This window comes from Ochotona princeps, chromosome 22 (genome assembly GCF_030435755.1).
Source record: "Ochotona princeps isolate mOchPri1 chromosome 22, mOchPri1.hap1, whole genome shotgun sequence".
In the NCBI taxonomy this organism is placed as follows: domain Eukaryota; kingdom Metazoa; phylum Chordata; class Mammalia; order Lagomorpha; family Ochotonidae; genus Ochotona; species Ochotona princeps.
In genome coordinates, this window is record NC_080853.1 from 25,864,307 (window position 1) to 25,891,014 (window position 26,708).

The 26,708-nt window shown below is 40.4% G+C and overlaps 1 protein-coding gene across 1 annotated transcript in view; it reads right to left on the bottom strand.

Annotated features, from left to right (window-relative positions):
• Positions 1-26,708, bottom strand: part of PCSK2 (proprotein convertase subtilisin/kexin type 2) — a 214,843-nt gene that overhangs the window by 45,723 nt on the left and 142,412 nt on the right. Inside the window, exon 6 of the mRNA XM_004598172.3 lies at positions 4,288-4,364. Within this exon, the coding sequence (XP_004598229.1) occupies positions 4,288-4,364 (77 nt within the window). The remainder of the gene's footprint in view (positions 1-4,287; positions 4,365-26,708) is intronic.

Genomic DNA, 26,708 nt, shown 5'->3' on the forward strand with positions numbered 1-26,708 from the left:
AAAAAAAAAAACCAAATGGAAATGAAGACATTCTAAATACAGGCTCCTTGAAAGCAATACTATGTATATGAGAAGTTTGTTTTCATAAAGGAACCATGGCTTGGAGGTTTCAATATGTTTTGAAAAAAAAATACACTTGAAGGAAAACAAGTTATTAAGCCAGTATGTAGGTGTGATAAGTTGGTTTAAAAGTCGGGATGGCTTGGGAAAGATGCATTGGCTTCCCAACCCGAGCAAACATTTTACTTGTCTGAGTTTCTCTGTTGTGCACTTAACTATTTTCCACAGTAATGAGGACCTTGTGATGGATTCCCACTGCATTTCCTGTGTAGACATTATTTCTGTGTTCAAAGCAATCTTTGCAGTAGGCTGTGTGGCTGGAAGAGCCAGCAGCAATGAGCCCTTGGCTTCTCAGCACCCCATGGCCTTTATCAGGGTTTTGGTGTATGTTAGCATGAGCTCCCTAACAGAGCCCCCAAACAGAGATGAGCACCGCATATGATGCCCACACCCAGAGAGTACCCGAAAAGCCATTTGCATGTCTTGGTGGCTGCACAGCAGGCAAGGGGTTCCTGCTGGATCAGCTGTAGATGCTGCCCTTGCCAACTGTAAGTGCCAGATTCAAGGCTCCTACTGTGTGGTAATCCTCTGTAGGTGCAATGGCAGAATGATCTTCCTCTAGGCTCCTCATCTGGTTTCTGACTCAACCACCACATCTTTCCTTTCTTCTCTCAAAGCCTTATCCAAACCTTTTGCATCCCACCTCTTCTAGGACTCCTTAGAATGTTGCTTCTTGCACTGGCTTTTGCTTGGCGCAACAGTTACAGAGGCCGCTTCCTCAAAAACATCCTGCACCTCTCTGTCTCCCCATTGTTGCCTTGGTTGTATTGTACCCTTATCTTGGAGTGCATTTGCCCCCTCCTTCAGTTCCATATTTACCTTTCTTCATATACCAGATTGGTGACCCCCTAATTAGTATCAAACCTTTCCTTCACTGTGTATTAGTTATATGACTTTGCACAAATTACTTTTCTGTGCCTCAGTTTTCAAAATGGAAATAATTATGGTAATGTCTATTTCAGAGGGTGATTGTGAGATGTAATTGAATACATGCAAAGTGCTTAAAAACAGTGTCTTAATAATAGTTCCTGCTCAGTGTGTGTTTTAAGCATTTCTTTTTCTAAAAGATTTATTTTTATTTATATGAAATGCAGTTAGAGAGAAAGACACACACACACACACACATACACACACACACACACAGAGAGAGACAGACAGAGAGAGAGAGAGAGAGAGAGAGAGAGAGAGAGAGAGAAAGAGAGAGCGCACTTCTTGTGCTATTTTGGCCTAGGCAACGTTTTCCAGTGTAGTTATTGGGCATCTGTTGCCTCCTCGTATGAAATTACAAGCTCTCTAGTAAGTGCCAAACTAAAGTCTGTTATTTTTCTTGCTTCTTTTTTTATGCTCTGTGCTTTTCAAATTTACTTCTTATTGTAGAAAATATAAAAATCTGCAAAATAGCATGAAATCCCTGGTACCAATCTCCTGGCTTTGGCAATGACCAATTCATGACAAATTTTGATTTCCTCTGCACTCCAACCCATTCTCTTCCCTCCTTCCTCAGCATGTCAGTAGTAGTGACTATCAGGGAAAACAGCATATCCTCCCAGCGTGATTTTTGAATAAATATATCCTACACTCATGGGAAGGTTGCTTTATTCTCTTCCTGTTTATGCCAAGCAGGTTTCCATCTCCAGGATCATGCCAGCCATTGGACCAAGGTTTTGAGCTCTGACACCTTATCCTCCCACATCGCTTACAGCAGCAGTTATGTCCTCAGAACTCATGATTTCAGTGTGGCATCATTCAGTCTTTGTAACAACAATCCGTGCTGGTCGAGGATCTCTGAAAATGACTTGATAATTGGGAAAAGCACATTTATTGGTCAAAGTGGACATTCTGTCTTGAATCATTGGCTCCTTAAGACCCAAGGATGGTGCTTGCCTGAGTCACTATGTATGTGTCATGGGTAATTAGACAGTTGGGAATTCTTTTCACCAACAATGATGAATTTTTATTACTGCAAACATAATTAGCCCTAATTAGAGGTTTCTAGCTGGTTTAAAATGGTACTTTCAAGAACTAGTTTGCAATAGGAAATATGCAGTGTTTTAAGACAGAAGACATTTCCTTAATGCTGGTTTTTTTTTTTTTTTTAAGTATTCTCACAGCACATCATCCAGGAAGATTTGGTTGGGGTATATTGTGTTTTGGCTCAGAAAATGTGGTTAGGGAAAAGCCATTCCATGGATTATATAAAGGTGCTTCAAACAGTCAGTGAAACTGGAATTCAAAACTAATTTGAGGGAGGGCATTGTGACCTAGTGGGTTAAGACGGGATGCTGATATCTCATATCAAAGCATTGTTTCGAGTCTTGACTACTCTGCTTTCGATTTAGCTTCCTGCTGCATTCTGGGAGGCATGATACCTCAAGTTCTTGGGCCCATTCTACACATGAGGAAGTCCTGGATGAAATTCCAAACTCCTGGTTCAGCCCTGGATGTTGAGGGAATTTGCTGCAGTGAGCCAGTAGTTAGAAGATTCTCTCTCTCTCTGCCCTTCAGACAGATGAAAATAACAGAACAAAAAAAGATTTGAAGTCCACACATGATTTCTTTCCCACAATGCATGTTTTTCCACAATATTTTTGAAGACCCTTTGTATTCCTGGATCAATCCACTGAAGAGAAACTTAGTGCCTTTAGCTACAGGGAGCGAGCAAGTAGCCAACACATTTGTTGCCTTCTTTTCTGATAGCATGTGGCTGGTGGCTACTCAATCACGAAGGAGCTGGACCCTTTTCCACATGGTGCTCCAAGTTGCTAATTATATTCAACTCCTGGCTAAGTGACACATGTTTGGCAACTATATATCCCTGTGTCTGAAAAGGCTTTATTTGCTAAGGATATTTGAGGGTATGGGGTTATAAATCATAAGGGTAAATGACACTTCTTGCCCAAAGTTATCAGAGATTTTTAATACAGTCTCAGGTTCCACCTTCACAGATCTAAGTCCTGTGTGATCATTTTCAGGCTGCAGGTAAAGTTGATCAAGAGTGACGCATGCTATTAGACACTGTTATGTTATAAAGTTACAGCTTGTTTTCTTCCTCATGCTTTTCTGTGTTACCAATCTCTGGGACCCTGTCTCTGCCATTGCCAGTCTCAATTGTACTTGCTCAGTGTGGACACACAAGTGAGCTGTGTGGGTCACTGGAAATCTACCCAGGTATTTCTACAGACATTCTGCTTTCTCAGTAGGCTGAGAAAAAGGATTGCCATAAAAGAATTATACGTATTTGGATTTAGAAGCAATGTGAAGTGTAAATCTACCCTTGGCTCTGACTTGTACTCCAGTTGCTTGATCAGAGAAACCAGTCAACTTTCTGAGCTTGTTTCTTTATTACTGGATGGAAAAGAACAGCTTTTGTCTTATCTGCAACTTAGGTTGGTTTGAGATGTGAGAGAAATGGATACAGTGATCCACACATAAAATATATTACATCATTATTGAAGTTAATGGGCTTGCATAAACTTCATTTAAGGACATCAAAAAAGGAGCACTAAGTTTAAATATCTAAACATTCTTTTATTCAGTAAGCCATAGGCTTTCTCTCTTGACATTTCTTATATTTATTTGCCATTTTGGGCATATATTTAATTGCAGAAAAATAGAGGCTGAATTTACATGTTTAGTAGCAAAACTATCTTTAGATAGACCATTTGGGTAGTTTTATGTGATAGGAAATATATCTCATGCAATACTTCAAACCTCTACCTGTAATGCTTACTTTTTTGTTGAGTGAGCCTCACATGAGCTGTTGTTAAATTTATAGAGGAAGTACTTTTTCAAACACAGACCCAAACCTAAGGGACAAGTTTCTCTGCAATAATTGTAACAGACCAAGCAAGCAAAGTCAGTATTGTCAAATCATCTTGTGGTAGGCTAAGAAAGGACTTGTGATTTCTACTTTTTAAAAAATCTTTAAGAGATTAAAGTAGCAAATAATTCCTGGCTTGACTGAACAGAATTGTTAAAAGATGAGTCTAAGAAAGTGTCTTAATATAAAAAAAATTGAGAACTTATAGAATCGAGCCACTAGGAAGAAAAAAAATTCACAGTATAGAGAAGCATCGTGATGATTTTGCTGGTGATGGTCAAGCGTTAAAGCAAAACAAAATAAAATCTCACAGCTTCAAGTCAAAGATGCCCAAGAATTCTGGTTACCTGTTAAACCAGTCATCTGTGTATCGAGGGTAAGGATAGGGGTCGTTGCTGCTGAAGTCATAACTTGCTTCGGCATTCTGAAAAACACAAGGTATTTCATTAGGTCTGTCAAGCCACAGACCTGGTAAGGGAAGATTACAGTCCCTCCTTGGAGTGCCATGTTAGTGGTCTGTACTGGGTCATTCCTTGTAAAACTGTGAGAGAGTTGAAAGTGTCCTTGGAGCTGTACATCTTGCCTCTGTACTCTTTCCCAGGCGGCCTCACCTCTGCCTTTTCTATGTGCTCAAGAGGTTGGCAAATCTGAGCTCTGTGTTCTCGGAGACTGTCTTTGTTTTAAGCTGAGGTGTACCTTGTGGGTTAGTAGATTTTCCCCAGAATCTGGGACTCAAGGTAAACTTCTGTGTTACTTCTTTGGATTAATGGGCAGAAAGTTCTGGTTCTCATGTCATAACTGTGGTAGCTTCTAAAGTTCTCTTGCTTTTTTGCAGAAGGTTCATTTCATTCTCCCTAATTCCTACTGTCATAAGGCTTGTTCTTTTCGCTCATTGTGTCATCTTTGCCCAATTTCCTAATATTGCCAACAATTGACCTTATTCATTCATTTGGCAAATAACATGGGAGTCAAGCATATGTCAGAGACCTTGCTGGGTATGGTATAACCATGGCAGCGTGCTTGCGCTCTTGTGACTTATGGCCTAGTTGGGGTACAGAATTAATCAAAAGATCAAGCAAATCAATTTACAGTTGCAAATGGCAATAAGCATGTACTCCCATGTCCTACAGTAGAGAGAAATGCAAAGTTCTAGGCATTTCAGTGCCTCAGTATTGTATAATTAATTGATTATCCTGAGAAGGAAGGGTAAAGAAAAGGAAGAGAAAGGAGGGGTGAGGGGAGAAGAGAAGAGAGAGATAGAGAGGGGGAGATATGTATGTCTTATCTGCTTATTCATTCTTCAAACGGGCTGAGCAAGGCTGAAGCTGGAAGCCAGGAACCCAATCCAGACTTCCCATGTGAGTGACAGAGGCTCAACTATTTGAACCATCGCCTATTGCCTTCCAAGATGCACATTAGCAGGAATTGGGGGCAAAGCTAAGTCTTGAACACTGGAATTGTTATGAGGTACCTAGTCAACGTCTTAACCCCTAACATTTTTTTTTCAGTTGTCCACCCTCACAATTGTTTTTTCCCATGGAGAATCTTTCTCTACCTAAAGCAATTACGTATTCATTTAAACTGCCTTTAAGTGATTTCATTATCATTAAAAAAATTTTAATTTAGTTGTTTAGTTGATCTGTCTTTTGTTTGGTCTGTGGTGAGCAATGAGCCATTCTCATTTGGAGGCTGTTGCCCTCTCTGCTGGTCCAGGGACGTTGGTCTCTGGTAAGCTCATCTCTCTGCACCTCTCTCTTCTCCTTGTTTTTGGGAGTTTGCAGTAAAGACTTTAGGTAGCTCTTGATCCACAGTACACACTGGATCAGGAAATACTGGATTAGACTGGCAACCTAACACTGGCATTTCTGATTCCAAGGACCCTCAGATATTTTCAGTCATTGTGCTCCATTATAAAGTTAAAACACTTGAGTTGTTAAACCTAATGTATTCATGGCTTCATGTTTTTAGGAGCCCACTGACTAGTTTCATTAACTTTCATTTTGATTTGTTGGATGACAAAGGGCTGATTGTCACCAGTGGTTTCAATGATCAGCAGTATAATACCAAACTATTTGAATAAATGTACTTTGGCAGGAATTTCCCTGAAATTTGACCCAGTCGTTTTGCCTTGAGTCTTAAACATATCTATCCTTTGTTTTGGAATCTAGATCTCCATCCAAGACTTCAGTCTCCACTGGCCGTAAAGATTGGTAAGTGCGCTGTTTTTTTTTTCCTTCTTGTGTCTCATTTGGATCCAAGCATATTTTGTTCAGTTTTGAAATTTAATTTTGAATTTGGTATACTGCCCTGTCTGAGGGGGACCCACCTAAAATTGGCATATTTCCCCCCTGAATTTCCTTAAGGTATTTGTGTTTCAGTTCCTTTCAGGGACACTATTTTGAACTAGTAACTTTATTGTTTTCCCGAAGTTTTGTTCCGTTACCCTTAACTCTCCCTGAATTCTTCACAGACAAGAGCATTCTTTGGTTGAGTTAGTAGGATATGAATATTGAAAGAAGTAGGTTGACATTTTTTTACCGTTGGGCTTCAAAGCTGAGAGTTTGCACTTAAGCAATAGATTTGGAAAATTCTTTGCTAAGTCTGGTTTGTTTCTCCATGGAAGAGATTGGAATTCCCTGGTCCAAAGTTGGATTGGAAATTTGCAGTTAGTAGCCGTCATGGGGCTCCTATTTGCTGAGCTCTATTCTTGAAGTGCAAAGGGCCTGCTGGAAGGTCCAATCTCGAAGCGGTTTGGGACTCACTACGTGTTAAAGATATGAAGTCGCATAGCAGAAGTAACTCCATGAGGTGTCTTAGCTGACAGGCTTAGGATAGCACCATTCTGTTTTCTCCGGACTCCAGAGTGGTGCATAGAAATATTCTATGGGAAGCTGAGATTGGTGAGTAGATTGTGTTGGAAATCATTTCGTCTAGAAAGTTCTGGTGGCCGGAACAAGGATCCAGAATTTAAAGAATGGTTCCCTAGCTTTCCGTCCCGGCCCATCTCTCTGGTTTGTTATTAGCACCTCAGTGGGTTGAGACATTTTGGCTCTTGTTCCTGCTCACCCCGTGATTGGTGGGGTTACAAGGAAGACTTGGAGAATGTGTAGCCAAAAGCCTGTGGCGTTCTGCAAACGCTTACAACAGAAGAGAGACCATATGTTGAAAGAGATGATGACTTTTTTTTTTTGAGATGATGGCTTTTGAACAATCATAATTTTGTTGTCTTTACAATAGACTTGATGACTGATATGCTTAATTGCTTAGATAACAGTCTATGCTGAGCACGAACAAGAGCAAACCGGTGTTGTTCCTCATTGGTTGTATAGGTCTTCTGGCTAAAAATCAAATGTTTTATTGCAAGAAAGAATGATAGCGAACATTGTGTAAGGGTTATTTTTGGGCTTTAAGAGCTTGAATCATTTATTGCTTTGAATTATAATTGCATTCAGAAACTAAGTTAAACTGGCCTTGCCATATACTGAACTTTTCTACAATGGTTATTTATGTGGACATTTTGGGGTAAGTAGTGTTTAAAGCTCTAAGCCAGATGCTAGTTTTTGTTTGGACTTTGCCAGCTAATTTCTATAATGCAATAGTTTTCTTGCTTTAGAAAATATATATATATATATATATATATATATTTTTTTTTTTTTTTTAGTGAACATGATTTAGTCTTTGATGATTCAGGATCAGGATGATTCAGAGTCATCATTAAGAACTTGAGTTTTCATTGTAACATTACACAGAAAGTGAGAAGATGGGGTTGAGTCCAAACCAACCTCAGAGCTCCTATGGAAGTTAGTTTTGGAAGAAATTTCTGATAACAGTTTACTTTCTATTAAAAAGTTGGACACAGGGAAGAAAACAAATCGTTTCTGAAATTTGATACTTCTGATGCTTAATTTTGGAATATTTTAGTGATCGGAAGCAAGACTGGATTTGCTTTTAGCGTAAGAAGCTCAATAATTAAGGGTTTGGCAATGTTTGCCCTTTGTAATTTTTAGGAAAGACTTATTTATTTGAAAGGCAGAGTTTATGGGGTGGGGACAGGAATATGCCATATATTGGCTCACATCACAATGGCTGCAATGGTTGGGGCTTGACCAGGCTGAAGCCAGGAGCCTGGACTCTATCTGGGTTTCTAATGTGGGTGCAGGGCCCAAGCACTCAGGCCATTTTCTGCTGCCTTCCCAGGTGCGTTAGCAAGGGGCTGTATCAGCTGAGCAGCCAGGGCTCAAACTGGCATTCCAGGATGAGATACTGGTATATTCCAGCAGGTGATGCTAACCCCGTTGTGTGTACTTTTCAAGCAGATGGCTCATGTGTACTCCAAGCTAAGAAAGGAGAAATCTTTATTTTCATGAAATTCTCTGACCTATCATATGTGGGTGGAGAGGAAGGGAAAGGAAGTTTAAAATCAGATCAGTATGGTTTTCAAACTAGACTGTTTTTGATCTTGAAAAATTTTCTCTGCCTTTTTTTTTTTTTTTTTTTTTACTATAGGTTCTCTATCTTTGAAATGTTTTGAAATGCAGGCTATAGGGACAGTGTTGTGCCTCATCTAGCTAAGCCACCATTCGCAACACCAGAATCTCACATATGCGAGCTAGTTGGAGTCCCAGCTGTTCCACTTTCCATCCAGCTTCCTGTTAATGTGGCTGGGAAGGGAATGGAAGATGTGTCAAGTACTTGTATTCCTGCCACTGCTGTGGGAGACCAGGATGGAGTTCCTGGCTGCAGCCTGGCCCAGCCCCAGCTACCATTCTGGGGAGTGAACCAGTGAATGGAAGATCTCTTTCTGTCTCTGTCTCTCCCTTTTCTCTGCCACTCTGCCTTTCAAATAAACTAATAAATAAGTCTTTAAAAACTACTTGATTGCTGAGAAGTTAAGATGGAAGAAGAGATGCGAGCTGCAGAGCATATCACCTGGCTCAGTGTGGCAGTCTGCTGCCTCTTCTTATTTTGTGGCTTTCTTCTCTGATCACCCACAGCAAGGGTCACAAAATATGGCCCACAGGACAGATCTGTCTTACTACCTGTTTTAGCAAATAGTTTTGTTCTGTTGGAACACAGTCATGCTCATTTGAGTACAGACTGCCTACGGCTACTTTTGCCTATAGTAGCCGAGTTAGGCAAGTGTGGCAGACTCCCTCAGGGCCTAAAATATTTACTATTTGACTTTTTATCGTTAAGAGTTGGCTGACCCTTGGTCAATGTCCTGGTCCTTTTGGGCTCCCAGCTTTCCCTTTGATAGTCTACACAGTAGTCACTCTCCTAGTCTGTGTATTCCTGTCACTCTTGTTCTGTCTAAGGGGTTGTAGCTGCTGAAAAGGAATCTGATATGAGTTGGTTTGGTTCCATTGCTTTGAAGCTCACCCTCCCTATGTTTCATGCCAATCCATGTGGGCTACCTACCAGGCATGCTGCTGTGGTCAGAGACGAAGGCTTAGCCCCTTGGGGCAGGGATGGAGGCCATACAGCACCATTCTGCCATGATGGGGAGGAAGTGCCATCATTGTTTCTATCACTCTACCAGCCATCACGGGTTGAGGGCGATTCCTGGAGCACACCAGTCCTTTCCCTATTCTCTCTGCTTGTATTGTCCTGTCTGGTCCCGTGGTGAGAACATTACCCTCAGCAGAGGATGGCAGGTGTTCTCAATAAGCAGACTTCCAGAATATCAAGGGGGGTTGTCCAGGTGAGATGGGTGCATGTAATGTCTGCTACACAAGTTCTCACTGATTTTTCATGCTCTGTTGACATTCTGGCAAATACTGGGTTCTTGTAATAGGACAATGCATTAATGAAGAGCAGATCCTGATGTGAGTGAAGAGACATTTTGAAGGCATTGAGGGACAAACTCTTTGACTTGATTGCAAAATTAGCGTATTGGCTTTTGTCTTCAGGCCTGTTGTGCAGATTTGTGCAGACAGTGCCCTGCACAAGTCTGTCTGCCCAGCAGGCACAGCTGGGGCGGTGCAGGACTCATCCAGCCAGTTGTCCTGATTTGGGACTTAAAAACAAAACAAAAATTCTGAACCCATAGGGGCTGCCTTTTCCTTTTTCCTTTTTTTTTTTTTGCCCAGAAGAGGGCATCTTTTTTTTTTTTTTTTAAGTTTTTGCCAGAAGGGAGAGTACTGTTCAACAGTTTTGCAGTTCACCCACCAATAGGGGGCACCTTTTCAAGTTGCACACAAATGTGTTGTGTGAGTATGCCTGTTGTGAGCCATGACAAGACTTCGGCCTCTACAGCTATGATCATATACAAGCTGAGATCTTGAAGAAATTGCTTCAAGGAGACAAGATGTTTTTAGGAAACATCAGATAATACAATACATAAATAACATCTCAAACAATAGGAGTTTTTGAACTGGAGTCCAACATATTGTATGATTAATTGCCAATGCAATTCCATGACATAGGAATTCAGAACAAGAAACTACAATGCATTGTTTTGCTACTTTCCCTGAAGGCATTTCACCAAATAACCCAGCCAGGAGCTGGGTAATAGTATTAGCTGACATTGTACTGTGCTTACGGGCTAATGAAAGAGAAATGAGTTTCCCTAGATAGAATTCCAAACTATAACCATATTGCCCCAGAACAAAGCTCATCTGGATGGTAACTGTGCAACAAAATAGCCCAGTCCATTAGAGCCTAAAGAATTTTGCTATTGCTCCTACTTGCATCTCATATGGTCATGGCTGATTGTTCCCAACTGTGCCTATTTTGATTTCCTCAAATAATTCTCCCACATGTGCTTGTTTAACGATAATGTTCAACTCACTTTTGACTGAAAGCAACATAAAAGAGATTTATGTCTATATTAAGTCTGGCTGTAAAACTTAATGAAATTTAACATTTCTCTAGTGCTCAAAAAAAGAGAAAAAAAAAACCAAAAGACACACAGTTAGAAATTTGTTTGAAATCTTTCTTCCATACTCCAAAGACTTCCAGTCATATGTTTTTCAAGTGACGCAATGGTCTTGACTATGAGGCTAACACCTCCTCCTTTACTTCCTTCCTACTCGTGAGAAATTCTAGCAATTTCTCTAGTTACTGGAGCATTCCCCAGAGAAGAGGAAAGGGACAAATTATAGTTGGGCCATACAGTGGCTCTAAGCACCAAGCATAGGAGGAGATAATAATGTTAATATTATTAATTAATATGAATTCCTAATGATTAATGTGGTGCTTTAAATCAACAGAATGCCTCTTTTTCAAATTCTCTGATTTAAAAAAAAAAAAAAGCATTTTCCAAAGCCCTGTTGTGTATGAGAGCAAAAGTGTTGAAAGAAAAAGTGCTGAAAATATTAATGCAGGAAATGGCAGCCCTGGAGGGCTTTTAAAGCATGGCCTTGCCTCTCTGTGTCTTCTTTTTTTTGCTGCTGGAAGATACCACTGAAGTTTGTATTAGGCTAGATTAAGGTTGGTTTCCACCAATGCATTTTTAAACATTTTTTATAAAGTTCATCTATTTATGGCATGGAAGTGAACATCTGAACAAGCCTCTGCCCAGGATGCAAGCATCCCATATGGGGCAGTGGTTTGAGTCCCAACTCCTCCACTTCAGATCCAGCTCCCTGCTGGTGAGCCTGGGAAAGCAGTGGAAGATGGTCCAAGTACTTGGGCGCCTGCACTTGCTAAGAAGATACGGAAGAAGCTCCTGGGCCAGGTGTGGCTGTTGTGAACATCTGGGGAGTGAACAAGAAGACGGAAGATCTCTTTGTCTTTCCTGTCCCCCTGCCCTCTAACTGTGCCTTTTGAATAAAATAAATCTTGACATCTTGGGGTTTGATTATTGTTTTAGCTTTTGTTTACATTTCTGCTAAACAATGATCTTTGTACTTTGTACTTGTTGAACTTTTTATTTAGTGGAGAATTAACTTATTTTACTAATTTACTATGAAGTAACTTAAACATATGCTATCTCAAAAATTAAAAAGGAAGAAAGAAAGGGGAGGGAAGGAAATATTATTATATTCTTAGAATTATATCTGTTAACTACATGGTATCTCTTATGTTTATATTAATTAAAATAGATAATTAAAATGTTGATGGGAAATAGAATTAAATTATGTTTATTTACACCTGTGAAAGACATTCTGAAAGTTTATGGAAAATGTGCAATTTGAAAAAAATCCATGGGTTTAAAAATTGCTTGCATCAAAGAACCTTGTGTTTTAATTTCGCTTTGCATAAACTTTTTTTCTATTTTTAAAAAAGATTTATCTATTTTTATTGGAAAAGCAGATTTACAGAGAGAAGGAGAGACAGAGAAAAATATCTTTCATCTGCTTGTTCACTCCCAGATGGCTGCAGTGGTCAGAACTGAGCCAATCTGAAGCCAGGAGCCAGGAGCTTCTTCTGGGTGTCCCATACAAGTGCAGGCTCCCAGGTTTCGGGCCATCCTCCACTGCTTTCCCAGGTCACAAGCAGGGAACTGGATTGGAAGTAGAGTAAGCAGGACACGAACTAAGATCCTGGCACTTGTAAGGGAAGAATTAGCCAATTGAGTCATTATGCCAGACCCTTCCATGATGGTTTTATTTTAATAAAACACAGTTAAGTACATTTAAAAAAATCTTTTTTATTGGAAATGCTGATTTACAGAGAGAAGGAGATACAGAGATAAAGATCTTCCATCTGCTGGTTCACTCCCCAAGTAACCTCAGTGACTGGAGCTGAGCTAATGCAAAGCCAGGAGCCAGGAGCTTCTTCTGAGTCTCCCACATGGGTGCAGGATTCCAAGGCTTTGGAACATCCTTGATTGCTTTCCTAGGCTACAGGCAGGGAGCTGGATGGGAAGTGGAGCAGCTGGGACATGAACTAGTTCACATAATGAGATCCTGGGAGATGTAAGGCGAGGATTTATCCATTAGGCTACCACGCTGGGCCTTCAAGAACTTTTTTTTTTTTATATTTTTTGTATTGATTTGAAGGAGAGAGAGAGAGAGAGAGAGAGTGCTTCTATCTGGTGGTTCACTCCCTAAATGGCTCCAACAGTTAGCACTGGGCTAGGCCCAAGGCCAGAATTTGTAGCTCCATATGGGTCTCTCTTGGAGGTGGCAGGAGCTGAAACACTTTGGCAATCTTCTACCTTGTTTCCAGGCACATTAGCAAGGACTAGAACAGAGGTAGAGCAGCTGGGACTTAAAATGGCATTCATATGGGATGCCAGTGTCATTTGCTTAACCTGCTGTGTCACTATACCAGCATCCATGAACATTGTGAAATATCCTAGTATGTGGTGCCTTGTCCTCACTTTAAATAACACGGTATTGCGTGCAAGCAAGGACAAGGGCTCTACTGATGCCTTCCTGGCCCCTATTCCCTTTTAAGTTGCCAGTTACAGAGTCTCTGTTAAGTGCTCCATGGCTTTTACACTTCGCTCCACTATTACTCTTTATCTGACAGAGGCAATGACAGGTAGAGGCATCCAGCTCTGCTTGCCTCAGCTGCATTTATTTTGACAATCAGTTCTACTTAATGTCGAGGGCTACTGGTTGTTTTACTAGTTGAAATGGTGAGTTGCAATTTTCCTCTATAATACATTTATTTAATGTTAAAATGTTAGTCAATTTAAGAAATCATACTAATATCAGTAGGTGTGTTGAGACTGATGGATGCTTGGGAACTGCTAGAAGAAAGCAGCAGATTGATGGCTGTGACTTCTCTGGTTATCAGCAGAGTCAGTCTTAAAAGTGGCCCAAGATTTAAGTATTTATGTTGGGGATTTGAAAGAGTAATGGAAAAAAAATTATGTACTACATCTCAATCCTGGAATTGGCCATTTTTACATTTTGGCTTTAATCCTTTTTATTTTATAGATTGCAGAATGTCATCGTTTGCTCCTGCATGCAACCAAGCATTTATTTATATTTTCAAGGGGCAAATATGTACCAATACTATTTACCAGGCATTGTAAATTATTGGAGAGGAGCATACTTAGCTGGGGCATCTTATCAGCATCCCGAGATAATACATTACTTACAGAGATTTAAATTTGTCCAGTTATCAACTAACAGTGAGTCTTAATTCAGGATGTACAGGATAATTTCCTGGAGAACTTCTAGGAACACGAGCACGAGGTTGAGCAAACTCATGATTCTGATTGAACTGATGTATGCTAGGGGTTGTGCATCAGTAACTTAGCAACAAAGTTTCTGCTGATGCACAGTTAAGGTGGAGAATCTTTAAACTAATACCTTGTTGGTGGCTGATATCTTAGCCCCATGTTCTTAAAGTGTGATCTGTGGGCTAATAGTACTGACATAAGCTGAAAACTTGCTAGAAATGGAGAATCTGGTCCTGGCATTGTGGCACAGTGGGCTAAGTCTCTGCTTGGAATGTTGGCATCATATTGGAGTGCCAGCTTGAGTCCTGGCTACTTTGTTTCAGATTTGAATCCCCAGTAGTGCATCTGTGAAGGCAGTGGATGATTGATTGTTCAAGTGCTTGGGTTCCTGCAACCCATGTAGGAAACCAGATTGAATTCTGGGTTGCAGGATTTTGCCAGGTCCAGCCTTGGCTATTGTGGATATTTGAATGGCAAACCTGCAGAGGGAAGATCTCTGTCTTTCTCTCTCCCTCTCTGTCACTCTGTGTGGAGGTAGATGGGCTAAAAGAAAGTTAAGCTGGGTTCTAATAAAAGTGATGAAAAAGGAGGTCTCTTCAAGAAGATGTAAATTGTATGCCTCTCCCCAAAAGTTTCCTTTAGCAAGATCAAAGTGCTGATTCCAGCTTTCTGATTTTCCAGTTTTATCCTTAGAATAGCAGGGAATAGTGATGCCACTCTTCTGAGCTTTTAACTTATCATGAGAATGGAAAAATGTTACCTATGCCACCCCTCAGATGGCTTTTTGTTTTACCATGAGTAGGCTAGACAGGACTGCAGCTCAGGCTTTTTGTCCCAACTCTTTGATTATTGGCTGCTGTTCTCCTATGTCCCCCGAATTGTGCTTGAAACACTTGGCTGTCAGAGTTTCTGGGGTCTGCCTCTCTGGAAGCCCTGCTCCTGCCTGCTCCTGGCTGCTGCAGCAGGAGGTTTCTGACTTAAATAAATCTTGTTTTGCTCACTGCCTTGCCCATGTGGAAATTCTTCTTTCATATGAGACAAGAATCCAGGCCTCCTTCCTTCATGCTGTTTTCCTCATAATAACTCAATATTTCAAATTAATTAATTAATAATACAGACTTTTGGGCTCCTTCCCAGATCTGCTGAAATGGTCCCAGATTCATGTCGCACTGATTCTTCCATTTATAAAATGGACTTTAGGTTTACATCTGGCCTGCACTTCCTCTGTCTCCACAATCTCCTTATTCCAAACTCCGCCTCCTCCCACTTTGCTTCTCTCCTTCCTACCACTAAACTTTTCCATGGGAAGCTATTGAATTTGTTAAGCCATTTATACCTAAGCACGAATAACTTCAATACAAGGCTCCTTCCCAACATTATTTGCTTCCACAGAAGAGAAGGAACATTAGAACTAGTTTGAGAATGCAGTGTACTACTTAGTGTAGTGGTAAAATGATCAAAGGGTGACAATCTGGGAGCATTGAGAACTTCATGGCATGTGTCAGAGTGACGAACTTTCAAAATAGATTCCTTTGGAGCAGAGGGAGAACCCAATGGGCCAAAGAAGATAACAGAAAGCAGGCTAAGGCATGTGATTACTATGCATGATATTAGTGAAGTCTGTGTGTTCTGGCAGACAGGGGCCTTTGGGGGTGTGTGAGTAGATGTTTTTACAAGAAAGGAGCATAAAAGTTGCTAGTAATGGGTTTCCTAATGTTAATTTGACTTTGATGAATATTCAGATGTGAATTATTTTTGCTTCCTACTGCTTGAAATAGAGTTTCTGATCAAATTTAAAAATACATCCCCTCACAGAGAAGCTAAATGCCAAGCTGCATTAATAGCAATTGGGGTGTGTGTGTGTGTGTATGTGTAATGTTCATATTTCAGAGTGTACTTATTTTTACATCCTGCCTATTTCCTGAAAAGAAAGGTTATGGGGTTTCTGAGTTCTAACACATGACATAGACAAACGGAAGTTACTAATCTAGGAAGATATATGATTTGGATTAAATAAAATTGAAGGTGCAGATAGAGAACCATTATCATGCTGTGCTTCTTAATTGCTTGGCCTTCTTTTTCCAAATTTGATGTATTTGAGAATATGTAGCTACTGGCTTAGGCAGATCCAAAGCATTGACCTGTTCTGTTTAGGTGACTGCTCTGGACTGGTCAGTGCTCTTAGGCTTTTGCGAGCCCTGCTGGATTTCTCCTGGCTCTCAGTGGCCCTCACTGCTGAGGTCTTTTTGTGTCTACCATGATGACAGTTGAATTTGATTGAACTGCATAAAAGCATAAATGCAGGGAGAAATAGGGCTGCCAGCCATTGTTACTTCATTACTTATCCTGGAAGGAGAGAGTGATATGGAATCAATAGCTAATTTGAGATTGAAGGGAAAAAAGGACATTTAAGAAAGGCAGCGGAATTGAGTCCTGACAACTTAATAAGAGGATGACAGCAGGGATGCCCTGCAGATTAGGCCAGTGGGCGATGGACTGGCAAGAACTGCGATTAGGGAACTTGCACAGTGGAAGTTGAACTGGGCGGGGAGTACCTGGCTATAAAGGCAGTCCAAGCCTGAGAACTGCAGTTCCACAAATACAAGGCATTGTCAAGGTCTAGCAGTAGTGTCTTTATAAATCAGCTCAAGGAGAGCAGAGACACAGCTCTGCAGAAAGACTCAGATGATAATAGAGCGGCCAGGGTCTATAGCTGGGTTGTCAAGGTGATAAGGAGCAAGTTCATTTGTGTTTCCTTGTTTTTTTGACTGGTGTTCTCTGACACAGAAATGCTCAGAGTTCCTCCAGCCTTGCCTCGGTTGTGAGCATTCCATACCTCTTCCACATGGAGGGTGAGGTCAAGGTCATGACCTTTGATTCCATGTGTCCTGGGAGGGACAGAGATGCTGGCTTCTAGCCCTCCCTCTGCAAGTGATTACACAACTTCAGGATCACTTGCCTCTCCATTTTCAGTCCTAAAAATAGCAAAGATGAGGTCACTGATAGCTGAGTCACCTCATCACAGGGGTTGTTCTGTCCAAGTATCATTTATTGGAGACTTTGTCTTAAATACATTTTTTACACAATGTTCATTCCTGCTGTCAAAAATATAGCTACATAGATAATAAATGTATCACACATGGGTCTATTGCTATTATATAAATGCATATAAATTGTATATTTCAAGTACATGTGATGATACTTCAAAATGGAATATACTAGAAAATGGAATTAAAACATAAGCTTATTTTGGTGCCAAAATAATTCTTTAACCCATGGATACAAGGGGTCTTTAAAAAGTTCATGTAAAATGGATATTATGTAAAATTTGTTCTTGTATTTCAAAATATGTACCAAAATAGGCTGATTTTTAATTCCATTCCCTACAGACTTCTCAATATGTCCTTATATGTGTAGAATTTGACACAAACTGGTTTCATTTGGGCCTCATGGTATCTCTGAGAGTGTGCTAGCTTCCCAGTGTACAGACCAGGAAGCTGAGGCTCTGGGAGGTAATGTGATGTGCAGCTAGAAGTGATTGAGTTAGATCTTCTGACTCAGAACTCATTATCAACTGACTGTATTGCATGACATTTGCCGTTTATTCCTATCATGACCATTAAAGAAACAGAAGTGATGAGACTGTACATACCTTGCTGACACTGGCATACTCTGCACTGAGTGAGAGCAAGATGAATGGCATGGCAGTCAGATGGGCACTGATGAAAGAGGCTCCCTGAGGTCTTTGGGTTTCCAGTTATGTCTACATCCCTTGAAAAAAGCCAAGCCTTCACACTTGTCTGCCATCATCTTAGTTGGTTGTTTTTGCGTCCTACACTTAACCTCTGATCTGGTGATCCTTTTAGGATAACCTTGCTAAGAGGAGAAGATGAAAACAAAATGTCATGACCTTAGAAGACAGGTGGGAAGGGGGACAGGAACATTGTAAATATCTCAATGTTGACAGCTGTAAATACCTAAGGGTTCAGTTTGCTTTCAGGAAGAAGTCTGAATCTTACGTTTGATCAAGACCACTTTTATATTTCCATTTTTTTTTTTTAAGAAAAGGGACTGATCTCCAACTGTACTGGAGAAAGATTAAATGTACTTCTAGTTTCTTTCACAGCTATTCATCTTTTTAATTGGTTTTGAAACCAAAAAATTTTGACAGCGTCTGTGAGGGGAATGCAACTTTATTATGAAAAATCACTATGAAAAAGTGATTACAGCTTTCATTTAGAGGCTGTGCACATACCTTATTAAGTTGCTACGATGTGGAACATCAAAATTCACATTAATCACACAATCTCTGTGTGCATGGGGGCTCCATTAATGATTGATGTTACACTGTGTCTTTGGGAAAGCAATTCTGTATTCTAGACCTTTCTCAACCATGGTGTTCCTTGACATCTCTGATCTTTTCAAGAACTGGGAAAAGTTCCTATCTGAACTTATGACCTCCTGTTCCATGAGCTCCCTAACCAAAAGACAAGTACCAAGAAAGTTAAAAGCGACATCTGTCTATTCAAGTCCGTCTCCACATCCTCCTTGGTCTTCTCTCAACCCTTAGATGGTGACTTCATCAAAACCACAATGGCTAGTGGCACATTCCTTTCCCTTGGTGTGAATCTTCCCACTTCTCTTCTTCTCTAATCCCAGCACAGCTCATCAGGGCCCTTAGAAATGCCTTGCCCTGGGCCTGGCACGATAGCTTAGTGGTTGAAGTCCTCACCTTGCATGCGCCGGGATCCCATATGGTCACCGGTTCTAGTCTGGCAGCCCTGCTTCCCATCCAGCTCCCTGCCTGTGGCCTGGGAAAGTAGTTGAGAATGGCCTAAAGCCTTGGGACCCTGCACCTTCGTCAGAGACCTGGGAGAGCTCCTGGTTTTGGCTTCGGATTGGCTCAGCTCCAGCCGTTGTGGTCACTTGGGGAGTGAGCCATCCGACGGAAGATCTTCCTCTCTGTCTCCTACTCTCTGTATATCTGCCTTTCCAATAAAAATAAATAAATCTTTACAAAGAAATCCCTTGTCCACTCTACTTTTCTCTTCACCTTTTCAATATTACAGTTCAACACTGGAGTCCATCTCCTAAGTTCTCAGGGTCACGTTCTCTCTGCTCAGCTTCATACCCAAGGTCATTCATGGCTGACCTGCTACCAGTTTCTTTGTAGTTCCAAGAACTTTTTATGGAGTGGGTCAGATGGTAAATATTTCAGTATTATATTACATTATATTACATTATATTATATTATATTTTTTTATTGGAAAGGAAGATACACAGACATAAGGAGATAGATAGGAAAATATCTTCCATTTGTTAGTTCACTCCCCAAGTGACCACAAAGGCCAGTATTGAGCCGATCTGAAACCAGGAGCCAGGAGCTTCTCCTGCATCTCCCATGTGGCTGCATGGTCCCAAGGCTTTGGGGCATCCTCTACTGCTTTCCCAGGCTATAAGCAGGGACCTGGATGGGAAGTGGAACAGCTGAGATATTAACCAGTGCCCATATGGGATTCCCAGCGGATGCAAGGCGAAGATTTAGCCACTAGGGTATCATGCCAGGCCCAGATGTTTCAGTCTTTATGGGCTGTGTGGTCCTTGTCATAACTACTCACATGTATAGCAGTGGGAAGGAAGATAGTCATTGTTATTTATAAACAGGTGTGGTGGCAGTGTTTCTGTTAAAACCTTATTTACAAAAACACTACACAACAAAAAAGACGTCATCACTCTGCTTATTGTGAGTAGAATTGTTCTCCTAGAAAAACGTATTGGAGATTCACTATGTTATGTAAACCCTAATGCTTCCCACTCCCCACAGATGTAATGTGTCCTTGTTTGGAAATATTAACAGCAGGCACTGGTTAACAACAAGGATATCTTAGCCACACATCATTAGGTGAGAGTGTTGAGATTGTTGTATTGTGAGTGTTACAGAGGATACTTACAATTAAGATGAGGTAGGGGTCGATGTGTGGCATAATGAGTAAGTTACCACTTGGGACAGCCACATTGCATAATGGAGTCATTGATTGAAGTACTCTATTTCTGACCCAGCTCCTTACTAATTATACCTTGGGAGGCAGTAGGTGATTCAACGAGCTGGATTCCTGGTACCCAGTATGGATGCCCAAATGGAGCTCCTACACTTGACCTGGCCTACCTCTGGGGAATTTGAGGAGCCAATCAGAGAATGAAAAACCTTCCTCTATTTGTTTTTCTGCCTTTCAGACAAAATGAGAATAATGAATAAAAAAAACTTAAAAAGGGGAAAGCTGGCATCCTATGACATGGCTGTTTTCAAATCATTGTTTTAATTGAGGAATTTAACATTGATAGAAAGTATACTGTCATAAATATATCAGCCACTAATACAGTCTTTCATCATTTCACGATTTCTTAATGCACATAAGTACATATGCGCACGTGCATGCATGTGCATTGTACAATGATTTTACAATGGCTCAAATGTTGCTGAGTGACAGCCTACCCTTGTCAGCTCTGTTATATTCTCAGGTGATCACCCTTACATGCTGCTGACCAGCATACATGTCACTGATCAGGTCATTGTTACATGGCACTTGATACAGACAAGTAAAAATGAAGTCATGGTGGATTTAGTGTGGGGGCTATATCCAATAACCTGTGTTCTGTCTCATGAAAAGACTGACCCAGACACAGACACAGAGAATGCCACACTTGGATGGAGATTGAAAGTGCAGTGGATTCTACAATACCCAGGGTTGTTAACGGTCCCTGGAAAGTGGGAGGTGTAGCTCAGAGCTCCTTCAGAGTCTTCAGAGAGACCAACTTGGCTGACAGCTTGACTGTATCACCAGAACTGCGAGAGAATAAATTTCTGCTGTTTAAAGCTGCCTTGTGGGGCAGTTTATCTCAGTAGTTCTAAGAATACATGGCTGCAGCACTGTCTTTTTTCATTTGCTCACACTCATTCCCTGCCCATGCTATTTTTTCCTGTCTAGAATTCTGTCCTCTGGTAAAGTGGCTGACCTGAGAGATGTCCTCTTTTAGGAAGGGCCCTCCCAACATGATGCTCTGCTGTGAATAGAGTTTCCAGCACAATACTCCATTTTTATATCCCCTCGTGGAACAGTGCATTGGTTCAAAGATGTGGGCTGGTTTTTTCAGCCAACACTGCTGTTTACAGAGCAGTCTTACTCAATGGGTTGAATGAGCAAGCTAATTACAAGAATTGTCTAAATTATTTTGTTTGCTCCAATATCTGCTGACATTTTGGGGCAGTTAAAAAGTAGAATATGCTCATGAACAAAATTTAAAAATGTGATTGTTTTTGGAATTAGGCAGAACAACAACATAAGTGTGCTTCCAAGAGTTTCCAAACTTTTAAACACTCAACTTTTCATTATTTGTGTTTTTGAACATTAAATCTCATTGTTCTCAAACCTCCTCTGAAAATGAGCCAGCCTCATACCACTTTTATTTATAACACATTTAGCTATTGTACTGTTTTACGTAGCATTATCTGCATATTTTAATTGCATTTACTCTTGTTATCCTAGAATAAACAATGAAAAGCAGAAAAATGAAATAAGCTGAAACTTCAGATAAAGGTAGAGGTCACATAAGCCTACTACGCTGAAACAAGATATGAATCATTAGGTGTGTAGGCAAAGAAGGTCTTTAGTTCTGGTTGAATACTCATTGGATTTAACTCAGCCGTGTTCAACTATAATAGAAAAAAATGTAAAAGATGCCTCCTTTTTTTGAAGATAAATCATCAAACATTACTTCTAAGAATTGAAGTATAAAAGGCATTATGTAATTATGATAATTTTAACTTCTTAAAGCTTCCTGGGAACATAATCTTACTTTAAAAATTCACATTTAGTGTTCAAGTTTGAGGACAGCATTTATTTCCAAAAATGTTCAACTGGAAAACCAATCAGTATTTCACTTAAATTAATCTCTTTCATTTAGAAATTGCATGTCAGGGCCTGTAGCAGTAGCCCAGTGGCTTAAGTCCTTGCTTTGTATGTACTGGGAACCTATATAGATGCTGATTTATGTCCTGGCTGCCCCGCTTCCTATCCAGCAGTAGAGGAAGGCCCAAAGTCTTGGGCCCCTGCAACCATGTGGGAGACCTGAAAGACGCTCCTGGCTCCTGCCTCAAATCAAAGCTTTTCTCTGGTTTTGGCCATTTGGGAAGTGAATCTGTGGATGGAAGATCTGTTCCCTTCTCTGTAAATCTGCCTTTCCAATAATGAATAAAAATGAATTAAAAAAATATAGGTCAATTTGCTGATAAATCTTTCTAAAAATATTTATTCATAATTAAATTTTATTTATTTGAAAGAGTAGTTACAGGTAGAGACAGAGAAGATAAAGAGAGAGCTTCTATTTGCTGGTTCACTTCCCAAATGGCCACAATGAAGCCAGTAGCCAGGAGCCCACTACCAGACTTGTGGGTGCAGGGGTCCAAGCATTCAGGCGTTCCTCTGCTGTTTTCTCAGGTAAATCATTAGCAAGTTCGTAGAGCAGTCAGGAGTGAACTGGTGTCCATATGGAATGCTTGCATCACAGGTGGCAGTTTTACCTAATATGCCACATACTGGCCCTGATTTATTTATTTATTTGAAAGACAGAGTGACAGAGAAAATGAGAGCTCTTTCATCTGTTGATCAACACTTCAAGTGGCTGCAACAACCAGGATTGGTCTAGGCCAAAGCCACGAGCTCAGAACTCCATTCTGATCTCTCACAAGGTAGCGAGGGTACATGCAATTGGCCACTGCTTTCCCAGGCACATTAGCCAGGAGCTGGGTCTGAACTGTGGAACACTTAGGACTTGGACCAGTACTTCAATATAGTACTTCAAAATAACTGAATAGGGTTCACAATACTGAACCCTATATGAAACTTCTAAGATGCAAAAATGGGTGGAGAAATGGAAGTGGCTTGACTCGGCTTGACATAGTCATGAAATGAAAATAGACAAGTGGTTTTCTGGATTCATGGGACTGAAAGCCTTAGAGTCCACATCCTGAGATTTACTCCACACAGGGATGCAACTTGGATAAATAGCTCATCCATTCCCAGACCAGTGCTGTGTAAGTGTGAATGTTATTTGCAGAGAAGAACTTTCCCAGCCCCAGTGGCAACCAAATTGTTTCTATGCACTGTGGGGATGCTCACATGTTCCAGAGATTAAGTCTGTACAATCCAGAAATTCCAGGAGAAAGTACGTGGTGGTTCTACACAGAAACCCATATGTGAATTCCTTTGGTAATTGTGTTTATAATTTTTCCAAGTGAAAGTCACCCAAATCCAAGTGTCTCATAACTAGAGAATGGATAGATAAACTGGTATGCCACACAATAGAATAATATCTTTTGATAAAAAGGGTTAGGATACCTATATGCACAGTCACGTGGATGGGTCATTAATGCAGGACAAAAGCTAGAGACTCCAAAAGCTTTCTTAGGTATGTTGTTTTGTTCATACGACATTTTAGAAAAGACAGGGTGGAGGGTCGGGCATGGGGGATTATTTTTTGAGTGATGTGGATATTTGTCTCTTGATTGTGGTGGTGGTTACACAATTTAATGTGTTCGTTGAAAGAGTAAATTTCACTTTCTGGAGATAAAAATTGAATTAGATGAATAGCAGTTGACTATCAGACTAGAGTCATTTTATATCATAACAGTAAAGTGCTCCTCTTCTGCTGGAGAATTACAGATGATTTCTATCATAGTTTTGAGTGCACTGCCTTCCTCTTCAATCCTCTGTTGCCTATTTTTGGTCTATTTTAAGGGATTTTTCTTTTTAAATGGACTAGACCCAGGATTGGATGGGTCACGAATTCTCTTGGACTTGGTTTCTGAAGTGCCTGAGTACTTCTTCAGCCCGGGCATTTCATCACAGGAGCTGGCTGAGTTTCCTTCAGGGCAATATTCTCTCTGGTTCAGAGGGAGGTTAACTCTGTTTAAGGTAAAAAAAAAAAATACGCTGGGGGATGTAGCCAAAAGATGTTCAAAGATGTTAGCTGAAAAGCACCTTAACTCCTGTCATTCTTTGGGACACCTTGCAGGATGGGACCATTTCTTTCCTCTGTTCCTGTGTTCATTCCTTCTTTTCTTTATTCCTTTCCTTCATTTCTCCCTTCATCCTCCTTCTTCCCTCACTCCATCATTTTCTTCCTACCTTCTAAGATTACTTATTAACAGAATCTCTGTTTCTTTCAAGACTATTTATTTAAAAATTTATGTATTTGAAAGAATTATGGAAAGAGATCAAAACAGAGGGTCCATTTCTGGGTAACTCCCTAAATGGCTACAATAGCTGGGGCTGGGACAAGCTGAAACCAGGAACTTGGACTCCATTACCATCTCCCACATGGGTTGCAGGGACCCAAACACTTGGGCCCATTTTCTGCTGCTTTCCCAGGCACATTAGCTGGCTCAGAAGCAGAACAGTTGGTATTTGAACTGGGCTGATATGGGATGCTGGCGCCCCCAGTGTGGACCTGGAACCTCTCCGAATCCCTGGGAGAATACAGGCTGCTTCCCTTTCCCAGTCATAGCCAAATGCTTGCCTTCTTGCCCCAACTAGCAGCTCACTACTTAGCATTTTAGTTGGGGCTTGACTGGCAGGAGCTCTCTTCAATTTATCTTCATTTCTGGTTAATAACAATAATTAATACAACACTGTTTCTATTAACCAGCAAATGTTCAAGTCATGGGCTCTCAACTCTCAGTAATCTCATAATTTGAGTATTTTTCTATAGCATGGGTTTTATTTCCTCATCATGGAGTTTATGTCAGCAATAAAAATAAGGACACTTTGGCTTCAGTTCCATTTCTGCTTTTCAAGGGTGTTGAAGAGTCTGGATATTGTGACAGTCCTTCAGCTTTATTTCTCCTCTCTTTGAGATTGAAATGAGAAGGGATGTTATAAATTATTCAGGCAATACTTTGATAACTTTTATCAAAACCAAAATCTCATACATTCCTTGACCCAGACATTTTACTTCAGAATTTTATCTTCAAGGCATATGGACATGAGGAAGGAAGTGATCTGGATTCAAGAATATGATGGGAGTTCAGAAAAACTGTGGAAAATGGAATTATAAAAACTTACTTTGGAATGGGCATTGTGATAGAGAGGATTAAGTTGCCACTTTGGATGCACCTGTGTCATATTAGAGTTCCTGGTTTGATATCTTGGCTATACTGCTTCTGACCCAGCTCCCTGCTAATGCATGTCCTGGGAGGCAGCAAATGATGGATCAAGTACTTGAGTGTCTGTCACCCATGTGGGAGATCTGACTAAAGATGATCACTCCTAGCTTTGGCCTGGCACAGCCCAGGCTGTTGCAGGCATCTAGGGAGTGAACCTGCAGATGGAAGATCTTTCTCCTTCTCTATCACTTTCCTTTAAAATAACAGTAAACATTAAAATAACTCTGTAACTTATATTAAAAAGCTTTATTTTAGTGCAAAAAGATTTGGAAACAATGTGTAATTTTTTCATAATATGCATTTCCCATGAACTGTTTTGAGACCCCCGATATGTATGGATTTTAGAATACTTTTGCACCAAGGTAAACTAATTCTAATGCTATTTCCATGAACTTTAAGAAATTCCCTGGACTATTCATTCTGCGGGTTATAATAACAACATTTTGGGGGAGAATCAAGGTGTCAGTCATTAGAGGATTGGTGAGATAAATTGCGGTGCAGCTATATCATGGAAAAGACTAAGTTGTCAAATAAAAGAACAGTTTGGTGATACACTGTATTATTCCAGTTTTGGAGGAAAAGTCTGGAAGGGTCCACTTAGAATTGGTAAAGGGATTGTTAGAGAGAAAATAGAATTGCAGTTTTTATTTTATCTGAACTTCTGTAATGTTTGTATATTTTTCATGATGAGCATGCCTTGCCTCTGTAATAGAATGCAAATATAGGAAAAAAAATAAAGTAGTGCATTTCTGAGAATTTAATAACAATGATTAAACAGTACCTCTGTCACCCTGGCAAGTGATGGAGAGTTTCCAGGTGCCTTGGCATTTGTTACTGAAAGGAGGTAAATGGAACTAATAGGCAGTCAGGTTGGGTCCTGGTTGGAAAGTCTCTTTGGTGAAACAGCTGGCTGCCATCTTTCTGTCTTTGGGAGAAAAATGTCCTGACATTCTGCTCTCTGTACCTCCTCCATGAACCTGCTTGACCAATTGATCTAAGGAGCTTCTTGTTCCAAGTGTGGTCTCAAGTCACGGAGCTCAGTCCCCTCTCAGATGAACCAGTCAGCAAATAAACTGTTTTGAATCCTCCATCCTATCTCCAATCTGTCTCTGGGGCCTGCCTGATGGTGTGTTGGGAGAAATCTCCCATGTTTTTTAACTGTAAAATATTAAATGTGAGCTGCAGTTCCATGCCATTTAGTATGTCCTCTCTGTATGCTCAGCCCTCTGCCTCTGAGGGTCCCATATTTGCAGAGTCAACCAACCACAGGTTAAAAATATCAAAAAAGAAAACAGTAAAAGTAACAATATAACAATAAAAATAAAATTTAGTACAAATAAGAAGTATAATAAAGCAGTCATTTACATATCACGTTGTATTAAGTACAATGGTAGAGTTGATTTAAAGTATATGGGAGGATGTGTATAGATTCTATGCAAATACTGTATTATTTTCTTTAAGACATT